The following is an 18,598-nucleotide window of genomic DNA, read 5'->3' on the forward strand; positions in this document are numbered from 1 at the left end:
TTTCCAAAATCATTTTGGAGATTGAGAATTCGACTTTGGAGAGATCTTTTCATGAATTATCTACTCGTTGATACAATACAGAAATTTTCATTAAAAATTGAGATATGCAGCCTTGACAGAGCAGTGATGATATGCACTATTAAAACAATCAACTGATTATACATAGTCAGAAAATGGAAGGTCACAGAGCAAGAATAGACTAGGCCCTTGAATGATATAAGAATGAATTCCTTAAGTATCTTGGAATCATCCAAGGTCAACAGATTTGCCTGATGACTACTTGATATATTTAATTTTTCTTTACCTCGCTTGGAATTCATGATCTAGTTCGTTGAAGTGCCGTAGGTACAGCCGTCCATACTGCGACCTATAGGAGAGAGAAAATTTTAAAAATAGTTGAAATATTATACCATTCTTCATGGAAGTGTACGTGAATTTCAGAATCTGATCTTCAAATATTCTATATTTCCCTGTTTTATAAACTACATCAATATGAATTATTTGAAAGGTATTAAGACTTCTAAGTTACAAACTGCTTAATAATTTCCCTTTTCAACAAAAAGATCTGGAGCCCTCTTTTATAGGGCAGGCTTATCAAATTGAAAAATATTTCTCGAACTATTAAAAAATACACAAAACATCTTTGGAAGAATAGATAGCAACACATAAATTGTATTTAGTATTGTCCACGAATAGGACTCAACCTGAATTTGGGCTTCAGGGCTCTGTTTCATAAAACTTGTTACAATAACAAATTTCAGTATGATTGGCTTATAGTAACTTTTTTAATAGAAATATTACATTTTTTATTGTAACAAGTCTTTATGAAACAGGACCCAGAAGTCCTATAAACTACTGAACAAATGTAAAACCTGAAGACATAACTGTACAATGGTGCTTATGGACAGACAACCATCCATGTATTGAATTGATTTTGTTTCATTCTTCATATAAACATATATAAAAGTCAATACATACAAAAAAATATGAACATATAAATACATGGTTATAGAAAATAGCATTAAAGATAACATAAGAGAAAAACAAAGAAAACAATTTATGTCGAATGAGGGGTCAACTAAAAAGAGCAATTTGCCTTGTTGAGCGTTGACCCCAAAATAAATACATGATAGTAACAAGGGGGGGGGGGGGCAAAAACAATAAAGCATTGAATGCTTTCCTTGAATAGTTCAAACTTGCAATGTTCTTTTCAGTCTATCTTTCTGTAATTTGCTCTCAAGCGCCTTGAGCATCTGATCAAGATGGAAAGTGTGCTATATAAATTCTGTGTAGTATTTTATTTATTATTTATGTTTTTACCATTTCCTTGCTCCTAGAGTTGAAGGATCTCTCTTGATGAGTTCTGCATAGCTGAAGAACGAGTAGAGGATCTGCCATAGGAAGATGAAGGGACTCAGGACCAGGTTTGCCAGACCTATCCACAAGATGTGCTTTGATAACCTGCCAAGATTATAGACAAGACAACAGTTAGGGAACTACACCTATAGAATTTCAAATATTAACACATTGAATAATTTTGTGCAAATTAGTTTTGAGAAAATATCAAAGAGCATTCATCATTAACCAGAGCTGTCAACCTTGTACAACCCACGAAAGGAATTACATTTTAATGAAGAAACATATTGATGCAATTTGGTTGCAAAACAGTATTACAGCAAATAAATTGTTGGCAGCTCTGATTAATGTATGACTCCTCACAATAAATTTTTTTTTTTAAATGCTCAAACACATGACATGACCTTTGCTAGAGTTTGTTTGGTTGATAAACAGATCACCAAACGACATATCAAACAGGACAGTGTGTACATACATGTATACGCATTGTGGGCCTTTTAAAAAGCCTGATAAAAATTCTCCAATAATTTGGGAGTAAGTATGATATTAGTTAGTGATTATGGTTTTTCACATTGTGTAAAACCATGCACAACGAGTTGCTTTAACAACAATGCTTGCTTCTGATTGGTTAAAAATCAACTTGTGTTAAGTTCGAATTCATCTCGAATATACCCGTAATGCTGAATTCATACTTACTGTCTTGCTAGTTCCTCTCTCTTTGATGATCGTTTGTACTCATCTTTCAAGTGCCAATAGTTCCTGAACGGGGCCCAAGGACCCCCTGATTTAAATTCAAGAAATAAAGAGAAATGTTATTTACAAGGAATAGACGGCTACAAATGTAGACATGAACATATCATTTAGTAAGCACATCGCAAGAGAAATGTACTAATAGTCATATACACTTGGTGGCCACTTAATAACCACTTTAGGCCCATTTATATTCACTTAATGCCCAATCCCCCTCAAAAACAATTTAAAAAATACTTAAATGACATAGATGCACTTAAATTATCATTTCTACATCTAAAAAAAAGGGAAATTTATGTAAAAATTTAGGCTTTTCATGAACCATGGATTGGAAAATTCCGATACAAATATAGGAATCACTCTTTAAGTAGTAGGTCAATGTATTGATTTGCAAATTTCATATCTTAATGATGGTAGAGATATGGGGATCATTGTGGAAATAATGGAGGGATGGGAATGTGGAAGGAAAGAAGGGAGGATGGGGATGGGGATGGAGGAGAGGGTAGGAGAGGTGGAGGAAGGGGAGAAAGGGGTAGGAGGAAGGGGAGGGGAGAAAGGGGTAGGAGGAAGGGGAGGGGAGAAAGGGGTAGGAGGAAGGGGAGGGGAGAAAGGGGTAGGAGGAAGGGGAGGGGAGAAAGGGGTAGGAGGAAGGGAGGGGAGAAAGGGGTAGGAGGAAGGGGAGGGGAGAAAGGGGTAGGAGGAAGGGAGGGGAGAAAGGGGTAGGAGGAAGGGAGGGGAGAAAGGGGTAGGAGGAAGGGGAGGGGAGAAAGGGGTAGGAGGAAGGGGAGGGGAGAAAGGGGTAGGAGGAAGGGGAGGGGAGAAATGGGTAGGAGGAAGGGGAGGGGAGAAAGGGGTAGGAGGAAGGGGAGGAGAGAAAGGGGTAGGAGGAAGGGGAGGGGAGAAAGGGGTAGGAGGAAGGGGAGGGGAGAAAGGGGTAGGAGGAAGGGGAGGGGAGAAAGGGGTAGGAGGAAGGGAGGGGAGAAAGGGGTAGGAGGAAGGGGAGGGGAGAAAGGGGTAGGAGGAAGGGGAGGGGAGAAAGGTGTAGGAGGAAGGGAGGGGAGAAAGGGGTAGGAGGAAGGGGAGGGGAGAAAGGGGTAGGAGGAAGGGGAGGGGAGAAAGGGGTAGGAGGAAGGGGAGGGGAGAAAGGGGTAGGAGGAAGGGGATGAGAGAAAGTGGTAGGAGGAAGGGGAGGGGAGAAAGGGGTAGGAGGAAGGGGAGGGGAGAAAGTAGGAGAAAGGGGTAGGAGGAAGGGGAGGGGAGAAAGGGGTAGGAGGGAAGGAGGGAAGGAGGGGAGAAAGTAGGAGGAAGGGGAGGGGAGAAAGGGGTAGGAGGAAGGGGAGGGGAGAAAGGGGTAGAAGGAAGGGGAGGGGAGAAAGGGGTATGAGGAAGGGAGGGGAGAAAGGGGTAGAAGGGGAGGGGAGAAAGGGGTAGGAGGAATGGGAGGGGAGAAAGGGGTAGGAGGAAGGGGAGGGGAGAAAGGGGTAGGAGGAAGGGGAGGGGAGAAAGGGGTAGGAGGAAGGGGAGGGGAGAAAGGGGTAGGAGGAAGGGAGGGGAGAAAGGGGTAGGAGGAAGGGGAGGGGAGAAAGGGGTAGGAGGAAGGGGAGGGGAGAAAGGGGTAGAAGGAAGGGGAGGGGAGAAAGGGGTAGGAGGAAGGGGAGGGGAGAAAGGGGTAGGAGGAAGGGGAGGGGAGAAAGGGGTAGGAGGAAGGGGAGGGGAGAAAGGGGTAGGAGGAAGGGGAGGGGAGAAAGGTGTAGGAGGAAGGGAGGGGAGAAAGGGGTAGGAGGAAGGGGAGGGGAGAAAGGGGTAGGAGGAAGGGGAGGGGAGAAAGGGGTAGGAGGAAGGGGAGGGGAGAAAGGGGTAGGAGGAAGGGGAGGGGAGAAAGGGGTAGGAGGAAGGGGATGGGAGAAAGTGGTAGGAGGAAGGGGAGGGGAGAAAGGGGTAGGAGGAAGGGGAGGGGAGAAAGTAGGAGAAAGGGGTAGGAGGAAGGGGAGGGGAGAAAGGGGTAGGAGGGAAGGAGGGAAGGAGGGGAGAAAGTAGGAGGAAGGGGAGGGGAGAAAGGGGTAGGAGGAAGGGGAGGGGAGAAAGGGGTAGAAGGAAGGGGAGGGGAGAAAGGGGTAGGAGGAAGGGAGGGGAGAAAGGGGTAGAAGGGGAGGGGAGAAAGGGGTAGGAGGAATGGGAGGGGAGAAAGGGGTAGGAGGAAGGGGAGGGGAGAAAGGGGTAGGAGGAAGGGGAGGGGAGAAAGGGGTAGGAGGAAGGGGAGGGGAGAAAGGGGTAGGAGGAAGGGGAGGGGAGAAAGGGGTAGGAGGAAGGGGAGGGGAGAAAGGGGTAGGAGGAAGGGGAGGGGAGAAAGGGGTAGGAGGAAGGGGAGGGGAGAAAGGGGTAGGAGGAAGGGGAGGGGAGAAAGGTGTAGGAGGAAGGGAGGGGAGAAAGGGGTAGGAGGAAGGGGAGAGGAGAAAGGGGTAGGAGGAAGGGGAGGGGAGAAAGGGGTAGGAGGAAGGGGAGGGGAGAGAGGGGTAGGAGGAAGGGGAGGGGAGAAAGGGGTAGGAGGAAGGGAGGGGAGAAAGGGGTAGGAGGAAGGGGAGGGGAGAAAGGGGTAGAAGGAAGGGGAGGGGAGAAAGGGGTAGGAGGAAGGGGAGGGGAGAAAGGTGTAGGAGGAAGGGAGGGGAGAAAGGGGTAGGAGGAAGGGGAGGGGAGAAAGGGGTAGGAGGAAGGGGAAGGGAGAAAGGGGTAGGAGGAAGGGAGGGGAGAAAGGGGAGGGATGAAGGGGAGGGAGGTAAGTGGAGGGAGAAAAGAGATAGAAGAAGGGGAGAGGGGGATGAGGAAAAGAGGGGAGGAAACAGGAGAGGAGGGAGGGAATGGATGGAAGAGGAAAGGAGGATTGGGATGGGGGTGAAGGGGGGAACGGGTGGAAGGGGAAGGGAAGAGGAGGGGAGGGAGAAAGAGAGGGGGAAAGAGAGGGAGGAAGGAAGGGCAAAGGGAGAAGGAAAGGAGGAAAGTGGAGGGATCAATGGTGGGAGGGAAGTGAGAAGGGAAGGGAGAGAGATGGGGAGACAAATAAGTGAATGATATACCCGGGGAGCATTTCATGAAAGGACATGTCAGACGTTTTATCCGACAAGTCCCATTTTATCCGACAGTTACCATTGTTACAGTGCTTCTCAGCCAATCAAGGAAAGATGTCAGATCTGACAACTTGTCGGACAAAAATGTTGATGAAACGCCCCCCAGACTTATCAACATCAAATCAACTTACAAAATAGGATCATCTCTAAGTTGTATTTCAATCCATTAGTGAGAAAAACTCTGCAAGAATGAAAAGTAATACAAAATAATTATCAGTACCATACTAAAGAATCTGAATTATGCAATTGTCGAATAAAAAAGTTGTGAATATGTATGTGGATATTTGTTGTACCAATATCCATAATATATAACTATGCCAGAGAGGAAAGCGTCCTTGCCCTAAAATTTAAAATCCAAGGCTGCCGTATCTTGACTTTGGATGAATGATACACTTCATATATTTCTACAGGGGTTGGAGACCGAGTTACTCATTCCAAAAAAAAAGAAGCTCAAACAGCTATCACAGCATATAACAGAGACTTCTCCCTGATGTATTAATCTGAGCAGCAAAGTCACATATATTATTAAAAACAACTTACATGTACATCAGTTATTGATAACTTAGATATCTCATTGATAACAATAACTATGAAACAGGGCCCCTGGTGATACTTACACATCTCCTAAGAAAGGTGGATGATGATGTAAGGGCAGTAAAGACTTATTCACCATGGCAACCATATAATTCTTAAACCGCAGTATCCTGTGATATATATCTACAAAGATAATAAAACAATAAAATCAGGTTGAGAGTGATCCACATGCACATCAAAATGTGAACAGAGACAAGATATGGATATTAGCTGTAAAGGGGGTAAAGAAAAAAGTGGAGGGACAAGCCATTATGCATTAAAAATGACTTGCCCCTCTTGAGCAAGGGTACAGGTCTGCTTTCACAAAACTATTCATAAAGCCACAGGTACATTACATCTTCAGAATGAACTTGGCATGTGACCAGTAATATGAGAAACAACATCTGAAGGTCTAACACTTAAATGTAACTGGACATTTCTATTAAAGTACACTGGATTATCTTATTTTTGAGAACTTTGCATGAAATGCCTGAAAGGAAACATACTTTACCATTGGACTCTGCTGTTTGCAATGAATTAACGTTGCATTTTTGCTTTAATTAGAATCATGCAGATATAGAATAGGGTCAGTGTCCAGACTGGGCTTCCGTAGACCCTTTCAAATACTCCTTCTAACCTCGTACTGTGAGAATCTGGAACAGACTTCCCTATGCAGCTATCAACACACCTTCCCTCACAACCTTCCCAGTTATCAGAAGTTTGCAGCCACCTGCTGGACTTCGGTTATTGTATTTAACTGAATGGCCATGTTTTTACTTGCACCCTCCACTTTTTATTGTAAATAACCTCCAACATCACTGTCGGCCATTGACTGCACATGCACCCATCCCAGTTTAGCTTCCAGTATGAGCTGCAAAAGGGATTATTTCATCAAGGTTCAAGGGACCAGACCATACTTACCCAGCTCTGTCAGCTCTGCCTTGTGTATACACATCCTCTGTTCCCTTTGGACCTGCTGAACCCTCTTGAGGACATCATGCCATGTCAGATTCACAAGGTCTTTCTAAAAGGTGGGGGGAGGAATTAACAAAAATCTCTGCAATTAATGGGTGGAATATTGTAAATGGAGATGAAAATTAATCTCATCTTTATACAAATACTTTCAATTCAATTTTTCAATTCATATTTACTAATGCTACAATGAAGGTATCAAGAAAAATTGTGAAAAATTGTGTGTCTATTAGAGGCATCATCATAAAACGTTCTCCTTGGAGGTCAAGCTTAAAAATAAACATACTGTATATATGAAAAGCACTTATAGCTTTTAGAGCTTTCATAGATATTTAATGATATGGTCTATATCATGGATTGTATATTACAAAAAAATTACCAAAAAGAATATCATGGCAAAGTTTTTATAAAACTTTCAATGAAATCAAACGATGGGCATTTTTTTTTTAATGAAAGGCAACCCCATCTCCCAAATGAGAGCCAATGGCCATTCTAATGTACAATAACAGCAGAGCAGTCACTACAGCTGATGGCATCAGTTGAAACCAGTACTCAATACTATATTGATCACACCCTCTCGCCACCAATTTTCAACAATGACTGACAAAGAAAATCATATGATGTTACTTCTAATGTCTGGGCCCTGATAAACAAATAGTTTTTGCTCCCCTGAACCTCTGTGGCAAGGTGTCGCACAATAAAATTTCCAACCCTAAAAAGACCAGTCAGACAGTATATGTAAGTCGATTTTTCAATTTTGTCCATGTTAAATGATAATAATATAGGATTTATATAGCGCACGTATCCACCTTGCTAGGTGCTCAAGGCGCTCCTATATTACCCAGGCTAAGCTAGTCTACTGATTCTGGTGCACACAGCTTTTTGAGGAATTACTTCCTGCTGGAACCCATTTACCTCACCTGGGTCAAGTGCAGCACAGTGTGGATAAATTTCTTGCTGAAAGAAAACACGCCATGGTTAGAATTCGAACCCGCGATCCTCTGTTTGAAAGGCGAGAGTCAGAACCACTAGACCACGACGCGCCCACAGGGATTGAACAGGGGTGACCAGATTCACCTCACACTCGCGACAATCACCCTTAACCCCTCCTTTCACTTTGCACGATTCAGTGCGTTCTCCATCCTTGAACCAACCCTGGCCATCGGTTAGAACATGCCATACTCACCGATGAGATTTTGAGTGCTTTTGTGTAGAATGATCTGATCTCCCAGAAGTGGAATGCGTTATAGAGGACCCTTAGAAGACGATGGAGCCAAAAGATACCGGCGATGATCAGACAGATCACAATCACGCTAGAAGGACTGAAATAAATAAAGTGCAAAGATATAGGAAAATATTGTTAAGATATTGTAAGAATAAAAGTAACAAATATGACATTGAATATGACCTCTGAGTTCTAACAATAATTATACTTGCTTCAATCAAATAGCACTCAGGGGGAAAAAATAAATTTGAAGGGGCTCGGGTCAAATTTGCCCTCAAAAAGCATCCAAGCATCAAGAGCCTTGAACAATTAAAAAAGAGCTCCTAGAATTCCCTTTGAGGTCCAATGTAAACTGTAATACAATATAGAAGTTTTTGGCAGGTGAACTCTGAAAGTAGCCCCAGAATTGTTAAAATTTGATTTGTCCCAGAACTACATGTAAAACATCGGAGCAACATCTAAAGTGCTTTTCAGATGTAATACTCCAGTCATCATATTCTGCATATATATATCACACACTCAATTCATGCACTTTCTCCACTCCCCAAGGGGCATTCCTGTGCAAACTCCTGTGCAAAAAAATTCCTGTGCAAAATGGCTAGGCATCAAGGGCATCAGAGCAGAGGATTATCTTTTGTGTGGGGGGGACGCAACAATAGATGTCCCCCCCCCCCCCTATAAACAAAGGATAATCCTCAGCGCTGACTCCCACGCTAGGCATACTACACACATGTAGGTTTATGTATCCTACTATGGATCCATTAAATGCAAAGCAAAATTATGTGTGACTTATATGACCGTTGACCATGGCTGGTAGACACTCTCATAAGTTTGTGAACCAGATTAACCAGAAAAATAAACACCATTGTAAAGTGTCTACCAGTGAAACCCTCATGACATAAGATTTCACAATCACAACAAGATCAAAAGTTTCATTGATATAAATTGACTGACCCGTACATGTACATCGATGACTGGGTGTCTGCATTCTTTACTGATTACTACTGTTTTCTTACATTGATATGTATACAGTGTACAAAGAGAAACAAATTACTCTTAGTTCAAATAAAGGAGACTTACACACCCAAGTAAATTGTTCATTAATTCATTCCAATGTTCAATGTTTTTTAAACTGATCAATTATGAAAGAATGAATGGATGAATGAATGAATAGCTTGTAGAATGTGATCTTCAAACCTGTTTTTAACTTTCTCACTCTCCCCTTTTTATTTTATTTTTTCCATTTTTTACAGAATAAAGCAAATATGGCAACTATCCAAGGTAAATTTCATCAGGTTAGCAAAATATTGTACTTCCTCTTTATTGTCATTGTTTCAGGTTTTAAATATATACACCACTGCCCAGTACAGACCAAACAGTCAGACATCTGGAACACATTGTACAAAGGCAGACAATACAATTGACTTAATCATTGTCAAAGTAAAGGTCTAATTGAAAGTGTATGGAACAGGTAATACATGTACATGTACATACAATCCTATAAAATTTGTATCATCAGTTTATTTTGCAACATCATGCATCTACATGTACACTGTGTATGTACTTTACTTTTCAATTAAAATTTATAATAATCAGAAGAATCGCTTTTATTCTAAACAAAAATTTTCCACTGCACTCTCCTTTTACTCTTGCATGTAGGACTCTTCCTTTTGATGAGGTACTATTCTTTATACAAGCTTTGCTTCCAATTAATCCTCCTTCTGACTTTCTTCCTATAATATCCCAAGTACAAATTATTAACTTATTCCTATCCAATTATATATAAAGTCAAATCATTTCATCGTTGAAAATCATGGTTGTAGTGAATGCGATTGTGAGATATTGTATCAAATAGCAAGAGAATATAAAAACATCCAACTCTGAGTCTTGATATCTTACCATACACATAAAGTTTTACTACAAGTACAAAAAATGTAATGATTAGTCTACTGGGTCTGGGATAGATAGTATTAGGGAGCTATCAATTTTGAAGATGGATGCTTCTACGATGATGCATCAACTCCAAGGCATCATGGTCATCCAGTTCTTACCACAGGGGATGAATAAGCATCATGTTAAAAAAAGTACATGGCACTGAATTTTCACCAATCGATAATTTGTCAATATGTCCTAAAAATCTTATTATCTGCAAGACGGAAATACTGTTGCACCTAACGGTACAGATATACTGTTGTTGTCAACAGGTGAACACAAAAGCATCCATCGTCCAAAACGAAAGCTCCTTATCACCTACATGCAAGGTAAGACCAGGGGTGATATTCACACTTGAAAAAAATAGACATGCGGTACTTAAGCGAGGGAGCGTAGCGACCAAGCCATGCGGTGCAATGTGTATGGAAGCGCTAAAAATACCAAATCAGAAAAAAAATCGGAAAAAAGCTAGAATATTCAAAATTTGGCAAAAATGAAGGAAAAAAATTGTATGCCTTGCTGGAAAAAAAAATCCGAAATTTGATTTAAATCGGAAGAATATCACCCCTGGGTAAGACTTACTTCTTGGCACACTGTTCTAGTGGTATGATAGCATCTGGAATGGTGACCTTTGCCCCTGAGATTTTGTCATCTTGAAAAAGTACAGAGTAGTCCACACATTGTAGCAAGAAGAGGGAGAAAAAGATGATGAACAGAAATTGCCTGCAAAATGGAAAGAAACACAATATCACATATTTGTTCCTCATAATTTCATCCGAATTCAAATATCGCTATTTGTTATCAACAGTAACCTGCGAGTTTGAAAGTTTATGAACCGGTAACTTGCCAAACATACAGTTGACTCTGTAATTTGAACCACAGAAATATAATTGGTGGCACAACATTTGCTCCGGTCTTAATATCTCAGAGGGCATACGGTTAGAGTTAGGATTGTGATAGAGTTTTTGGTACAGAACAATGTAAAGATAAGGATTAGGGTTTATTTGAATAGTTTTGGAGGTTAAATTTTATGTTTGGCTTAACGCGCAAATATTCCATGGGAGCAATTGTCGCCGGAGCAATTGTCATGGAACCATACATGTATATTCAACCAATTGCTTACTGAAAGTAACCAAGTGATCCTATACAAATCTTACAGCTGTCGATAATCGAATGTCCAAATACGCAATATCATGCGGTGGCTCTAGCCCTTCATGTATTTAGCATTACCGTACCTTTCCAAAAGGTCACTTTTAAGTGTGTACATGTACATGTAGAAGATCCTGTAAGATATTGCAAACTGAATCATACTTACACTACATGTAAATTCGACCAATAGCTTACTGAAACCAAGTGGTCCCTATACAAATCTTACAGCTGTCGATAATCGAATGTCCAAATACGCAATTTCATTCAGTGGCTCCACCCTTTATGTATTTAGCATTACCTTTCCAAAAGGTCACTTTGAAGTGTATACATGTACATGTACATGTAGAAGATCTTGTAAGATGATCTTTGTAGGTTTGCATGATGGAGTTTATTACGTGGAAAAGGTTTACGGTTCACCATGTGTAATGTGAAGAAGGGAAGGAAATACAGGCAAAAAGATTGAAATTGAAAGACGAGATAAGAGGAAATTAGAAGTACCGGTATTCTTTCTTGAAAGTGAGTGAAGTCCTGAAAAGGACTGTAAACCAGATGAGATGAGCTACTACTCAAACTACTCAAACCATCGCTACTCAAGCCATATTCAGCTCATCTCATCTGGTTTACAGTCCTTTTCAGGACTTCACTCACTTTCAAGAAAGAATACTTCTAATTTCCTCTTTTCATCCTATCTCGTCTTTCGATTTCAATCTTTCTGCCTGTATCTCCTTCCCTTCTTGTAAGATATTGCAAACTGAATCATACTTACACGAGTTCCAGGAGTTGGGCGAGCATCATACAAAGGTATCCATTCCTCTGATGATAGTGGTAGACGTGCATAATGTGGTCAAGGAGGAATTTTATCAATGAAAGTCACTCACAAAAATTACTGGAATGAATCAATGAATCAATCAATCAATCAATCAATCAATCAATCAATCAATCAATCAATCAATGAATAAATGAATGAATGAATCTTTATTTCGTTTCAATTCCGATATTAAACACCATCAACAGTAAGTATACTAAGAAATGATACATGTACACACTATAATTGTTAATTTGAGATTTACATACATGTAGTCTTTGGTAGTGATCCCTTTCAAACAAAATAATCGGCCACTAACTTTCATCCCTGACGTTGATTTCTTTCGAACCTTCACCAGTCTATTCTCATTTTCCCCTCTCACACACATCGTTCTAAATTATCAAGGTTAGATCCCCCTTTTACAACAAGATCTTTATTAATATTATACTCCATTTTATATCACGAATACAATCAGCATATCTGCTTAAAGAAAATGAGAAAAATTCTTGCAAAGGATATTCTTGTGAAGAATTCATCTAGATTCTCAATGTGATTCCAGCGTGCTATAATGAAGAAAGACAAAGAGATAATGAGAGTGACGGACTCCAAACAAGGGTTACATACACACTCTAAAAATTATTCACTGATATAAATGAATAGGAATCCGAATATGTGACATGATCACATGAATACAAAATGAGATCATTATATTTCAAATCAATTAACTGCTCTTCTAAATCCCTTTTTTAAATTCAAAACAGCTTCAAGTATTACAAAAGTTACAGTTTACATGCTTACATTTCTTTTATTTCAAAACAGGAAGGGTGCAACTTCAAAAGTTATTTGCAAAGAAGGAAATCATCTACAATGGGTTCTTTTGTACACAGAAAAATGTGTTTACTATGGCCAAACTCTTCGATGCATAAAAATTGCTACTTTTATCTGAAATGGTGGCATCTCTCATCCCTGTACAGTATTTGATCTGTATCATCTGTTTATATTTTTTCACTAATGCGAGCAAAGCTGAAAACTTTGTCTAGAAATCACATTGAACTTAGAAGAAAGAATGTATTATCCGGGCCCTGTGACACAAAGTATAGCAATTGATCATAGGGCTGCTTATTATGCTTGATTAGTACATTGTCCATTATGTGCAATCAAACATACAAATCAATTGTAAGATCAATTGCTAAAGTTTTGTGATACTGGCCCCTGGCAGTGTACCTTTTCCAGAATCATGAACAACATGGAGCATGACGTCCCTATCCTCCGGCGCGTCGTCCTCGACAGTCTCCAACCGTCTATACTCTGTTTGAAGGGCAGCCATCTTGGAGGGATCCCTCTATGGTTCTCTCCTTCCACGCAAGATTCAAGTCTCTCTTCGTTTCTTCTTGCACATTCAGTATCACATACAGGATTCAGTTTATTCAGTTGATGCTGTTGACGAATGCTTGGAGGTGTAGCTTATTATCATCCTGTAGGCTCTACACTGTAGTCTGGACTTGCTCCTCAAAACCTCCGCCTTGCATGTGCAGGTCTGCACAGAAGTAAAAAAAGCAAATTATTTAAATCAAATTTGTTTTCTAAAATCTCAAATTATCGCCAAAGCAAAACTTCATGGTGTGGATAGTAATAAGAGCATCCAAACTATGCTTTGAAATCGTGAAAAGCTACATCTTAACTGTCCAAATCTGTAAGGAAAAAATTTCATTATCAAGACTTAATCAAATTTCAACATACAAAAGATTCAATTAATTTTTACAATTATTGACAAATAGAATTTTAAGAGAATCTAACAGATAGTAGACCTACATGTATTTGTTCATGCAATGTTATGTACAGGTTCCTGGAATAGAACCTACTGTACGTGTAATTTGTCTGAAGTGAGCAAAGTAAGCACTAAGCTACATAGCTGCATAGTCAGTAGACAATTCTGTAGTGTTGATGTCAATGAGCCAATAGACAACAGTACTACTCGGTCGGAGACATCGCATGGTCTCAGTTGACTGTTTTCTACAAGCCTACGTGTAGATGGCAGCATAAACATCCATCCTGAGCAATTGCTCTCAAGGTTCCTTAAAAAAAAATTGGTTTATAGCATTTCGCGAAAAAAAGTAGATCATCTAATATTTTGATAATCGTTTTGTAAAATGAATGACACAGAATGCATAGTCTATAGACAGGCTCAATTTTACCATCTGCTACAATGTAGCTGCGTGCCTGCAGGAAATGGTTTTAACAGGCATAATTAATAGATCATTTTATTCTTCTGTCTTTACTAAAAAAAATGAAGTACAAATCAATCATTAAAAAACAAAAACAAAGTCAAAGGTAAGAATGAAGAAAAACATTTAAGTGAAGCAAGTAAAAATGAATTATCAACCTTCAATTTCAGTCTTGAATCACAACCTTCTGCCATGTCGGCAGTTAAATAAAAATGTTGCATGGTGTCATTGTCAAGACAGTCATCATCATCATGTCTGATCATATCCTATCAAAAACTTAAAAAATCATAGACATACATGTACCGGTAGTCTTGTAGAGTAGAAAGACAAGTCAATTACAGACAATAGTTATCACTTTATTTTACTAGTTTTACTAGTTTAAGTTTTAGGCGCTAGTGTAGTTTCGCACCTCCCCGTTTAATGGTTTTCAAACATGTACAATCTCACCCTAAATAATTCACAACCTAAAATACTTGCATCTGAGCCTCCAAAGTCCAGTAGAAGTTGAATATTTGCCGTTTTGACACTTTTTTTTTACAAAGTTTTACACCTATTGCGGAATCACTCGGTCGCTTGAAGCTCAGCGCTGCACATAAGCAGTCGGTACGCGTACAGTATGTACCACCTAGTGAAGTGCAAAAAGAGCGAGTTTTTTTATGGTATCTTCAAAAAGATTTTTTCCCCTCTTTCAGCTTGCACCAAGTATTACGGTAGTGGTTGTGCAGAGTGGTTAAATCTACGTGTATTCACATTTTTCACATTTCTTATTTCATTCAAAAAATCACACACACGCACACCCCACACACATACCTTCACACAACAAACATCAACCACTCTGCACAACCACTACCGTAATACTTGGTGCAAGCTGAAAGAGGGGAAAAAATCTTTTTGAAGATACCATAGAAAAACTCGCTCTTCTTGCACTTCACTAGGTGGTACGTACTGTACGCGTACCGACTGCTTATGTGCAGCGCTGAGCTTGATCAAGCGACCGAGTGATTCCGAAATAGGTGTAAAACTTTGTAAAAAAGTGTCAAAACGGCAAATATTCAACTTCTACTGGACTTTGGAGGCTCAGATGCAAGTATTTTAGGTTGTGAATTATTTAGGGTGAGATTGTACATGTTTGAAAACCATTAAACGGGGAGGTGCGAAACTACACTAGCGCCAAGTTTTACTTAGTCTCACTCCCACTCTTTACTGAATGACAGCACTGGCAGTGCCTGCACTCCAGTAAAAAGTGCTGACTTTTAATTTTAGACAGCGCAGAGACTGGAGAGTGCTGTCTCAAATTCTCAGACTCAGAGTATTCTCACTTCATTCTCACTCAGCTCAGTCACACTCAAAAGTCTCAAGTCAGACAAAGTCATCTCTCTCTTGAGTCATGTAATATCCTTCCTCCATTCAGGTCGGAGATCGAGCCAGAGCTCGAGTCAGACTCAGAGAGTCAAGAGTCAGAAAGATCAGAGCCAGGCAGAGACACTCACTCACTCAAGTCTCAGCTCACTCATGGGATCAATGCATCTCGCGTGCGAAGGATTCATATGCACATGGTGCACGCGAATTTTTCACACCCTTTTTACTAAAATAACTATGCCATTCCTTTTAAAATAATGTTTCTAATTGTGCTATGACACTTACCGAACCATATGGATCGTTTCTTGTCTTCTCTTTGGTGTGTTTTTAAGAAAAAAAAAGCATTTTCTCGTGATCTTCACGTAGATACCGCAGGGTCATCGTGGTTGTAAACTTTTGCTTAAAGAGGGCGCGCGATATTATTCACAAGATGTTTGTTTACGGTTCTGCAGCTTGTACTGCTAGCTGCATTTTAGACGCTCAGCATTATTTTCCTCTTTCTGTTTTTTTTTTGCTGTCAAGCGGTATTTTCTATTGTAGCGCCATCAGCGATGATGAAATGTAAAGAGTCGCCTTGAAATGAAGAAAAATTATGTCACATTAATTCGTTAGTTTGTTTCCTATTTTTTTGCACTTTTTTCTTCTTCCTCATCTATGATCAAAGGTGAATACTTTTTTTTGATATCTGTTTTAAAAGCTGGACATTTTAAATATTTTGTTCAAGTAAATAAATCAACAGGATAGTAATCAAAATGCGATAGAGCTGCCCGAGCTGAAAATTCTGATACAAGGACTTGAAAATAAAACATTCTGAGCACTTTTTATAACCATGATGAGGAGACCTATATATATATATATATATATATGTATATGAAATAAGCTAACATGAAAAAAAGACGTTTTGGGGACTGTTAAATAAGAATTCACGAGTGGGATAGGTAACTATCTATTCTATTCTTGTTCGTTTTCTATTATTATTTGTGTGTTGTGTTTATTTTTCTTGAAGCACCAAAAGGTGGACATGTCCGCTAAGATATATTAACGAAGTCACCATTATTATCACAAGCTAACGGATCAAAATGCGAGCGTGAAACGTGAGCTTCTTTTTTTCTTAATTCAGTCTTAACGATACTTTTTCATCATATTTTAAAGGTGAATCTCATGATTCAAAATGATAAATGCTTGTCGCACGGGCAGAAATAGCGGGACCAATAGTTATTTTCAATATTCCGAACTGCATTCTGGACGTTGTATAAGCGCCTTTGTATAACAATTAAAAGGGTAGGCCTATTTACCTTACAAATTATGCGAGCGCTGAACTTTTGGACATTTAAACCTCAACAAATGGACATTTTTAAAATATGAACAACATCATAAATGTCGCTTACAAAAATGATGCCAGCGCGAAGCTCACGCTTAGAGTTTTTGATATTGATGACAGGACTGTATCTAAGTGAAAAATAATGCGAGGGCATTTTCGCTTAAGATTTAAATTTGGGATTTGAAAAGTCCGACAGATTACCTATACTTTTAAAAGAGGAATGACCTCCAGAATTCAAGCGCGAAGCGCCAGTAGATTTATGTTGAAGTTTAGACCTACAACAGGAACGTTGAACCTTTATAATCATGAAAAAGATGGTATTTTTATAAATAAAACATGGGAGTCTAATTTTGTTTTAGTGTTAATATTCAGATCTTCAAACTTGACATTTTCCTATCCCCTTCATCATCCCCTCTCCTTCTCCCTTTCCCCATTTTCGTTCTCCCTTCTTTTCTTCTCTCCCTTTCCCTTCCCTTTTTCGCTTTTCCTTTCCCTTCTTTTATTTCCTTTCTCCCTCCCCTACTCTTTTCTCGCTCTTTCCATTTTTCTTTCCCTCTCCCTTCCCCTCTTCCTTTCTTTTGTTTTCTTTCTATTTTATGGTCTCCTTTTCCCTCTCTCTCCTTTACCTTTCCCCCTCCCCTGATCCGTCTTTTCTTGTCTCTCCTTCCCTTTCCCGCCCCCTCCATTCCCTTTCTCGCTTTTTCCTTTCTCTTCTTTTCTTTCCTTTCTCCCTCCCCTACTCTTTTCTCGCTCTTTCCATTTTTCTTTCCCTCTCCCTTCCTCTCTTCCTTTCTTTTGTTTTTTTTGTATTTTATGGTCTCCTTTCCCTCTCTCTCCTTTACCTTTCCCCCTCCCCTGATCTGTCTTTTATTGTCTCTCCTTTCCTTTCCCGCCCCCTCCATTCCCTTTCTTGCTTTTTCCTTTCCCTTCTTTTCTTTCCTTTCTCCCTCCCCTACGACTTGAATCGAGAATGTTCGATAGGAAAATTTCGCATTTCGATTGTTGTTTGCGTAATTTCCACCGCAGTATGAGGATGACCAAGGACGGATCAAACGAAGTATCCTGGTTGAGATTTGGAGGTAAGCGATAAAAACACTTTACTTTAGGCCCTAATAAATAATTTATAATTCCTTTTTCAAATATACTTTAATCATACGATCAAGATTAACATACCGGTACTTTAGTGGACAAATATTGAATTTGAAAGGCTTGGCGTAGTTTAGTCCCTCACATTCGTGTGATGAATGAAAACGTCAAAATGCACTATGTGAAATCACATGTGTTGTGCGAGGTTAGTAATACTAACCTCGCATGTTGTGTGAGTGGTCTCAGCTCAGCTCACTCATCTCATTCTCACTCTCACTTCTCAGACTCAGTCACTGACTCAGTCAGAGACAGAGACAGTCTCAGTCTGAGTCAGACTCAGAGTCAGAGTAGACAGCTCGACAGGGTCAAGTGAATAACAACACTTCGACAAATGATTCAAGAATCAGCTATTCATTGTTATGAATTCAGTCAGAGTACAGAGATGTAGATCTACTTGCCTGTATATTAACGAAATTTACAATAGAAAATCTAGTCTGTTTAATGCACTGTCATTCAGATTGGCGATAAACTTCCCCGATCGACGGTCGATCACCCTTGTTTTTGTTTTGGTCTTCGAGAATAGAATCCTTGCTCAATCTGTAAAATAGTATTATTTTTTTAATATCAAAATGAATTATAAAATATTTGTATGCCTTGAAACTTGATACAAAAACAATTTTATTAAAATAAATTTATATATTCAAATAATTTTCTTGCCCATCT

General features: G+C 39.8%; 1 protein-coding gene across 1 annotated transcript in view; it reads right to left on the reverse strand.

Moving 5' to 3' along the window:
• The window catches only part of LOC129275067 (autophagy-related protein 9A-like), a 30,198-nt gene extending 11,729 nt beyond the window's left edge, over positions 1-18,469 (reverse strand). The window contains exons 1-12 of the mRNA XM_054911843.2: positions 18,334-18,469; positions 13,109-13,421; positions 12,404-12,447; positions 11,846-11,910; positions 10,513-10,653; positions 7,960-8,095; positions 6,723-6,825; positions 5,846-5,945; positions 5,360-5,409; positions 2,053-2,137; positions 1,321-1,461; positions 305-367 (exon numbers count right to left, since the gene is read on the reverse strand). Coding sequence (XP_054767818.1) covers positions 305-367; positions 1,321-1,461; positions 2,053-2,137; positions 5,360-5,409; positions 5,846-5,945; positions 6,723-6,825; positions 7,960-8,095; positions 10,513-10,653; positions 11,846-11,910; positions 12,404-12,447; positions 13,109-13,211 — 1,031 coding nt within the window. The 5' untranslated portion in view covers positions 13,212-13,421; positions 18,334-18,469. The remainder of the gene's footprint in view (positions 1-304; positions 368-1,320; positions 1,462-2,052; positions 2,138-5,359; positions 5,410-5,845; positions 5,946-6,722; positions 6,826-7,959; positions 8,096-10,512; positions 10,654-11,845; positions 11,911-12,403; positions 12,448-13,108; positions 13,422-18,333) is intronic.
• Positions 18,470-18,598: the final 129 nt, after the last annotated feature.

The sequence above is a fragment of the Lytechinus pictus genome, chromosome 13 (genome assembly GCF_037042905.1).
Source record: "Lytechinus pictus isolate F3 Inbred chromosome 13, Lp3.0, whole genome shotgun sequence".
Classification (NCBI taxonomy): domain Eukaryota; kingdom Metazoa; phylum Echinodermata; class Echinoidea; order Temnopleuroida; family Toxopneustidae; genus Lytechinus; species Lytechinus pictus.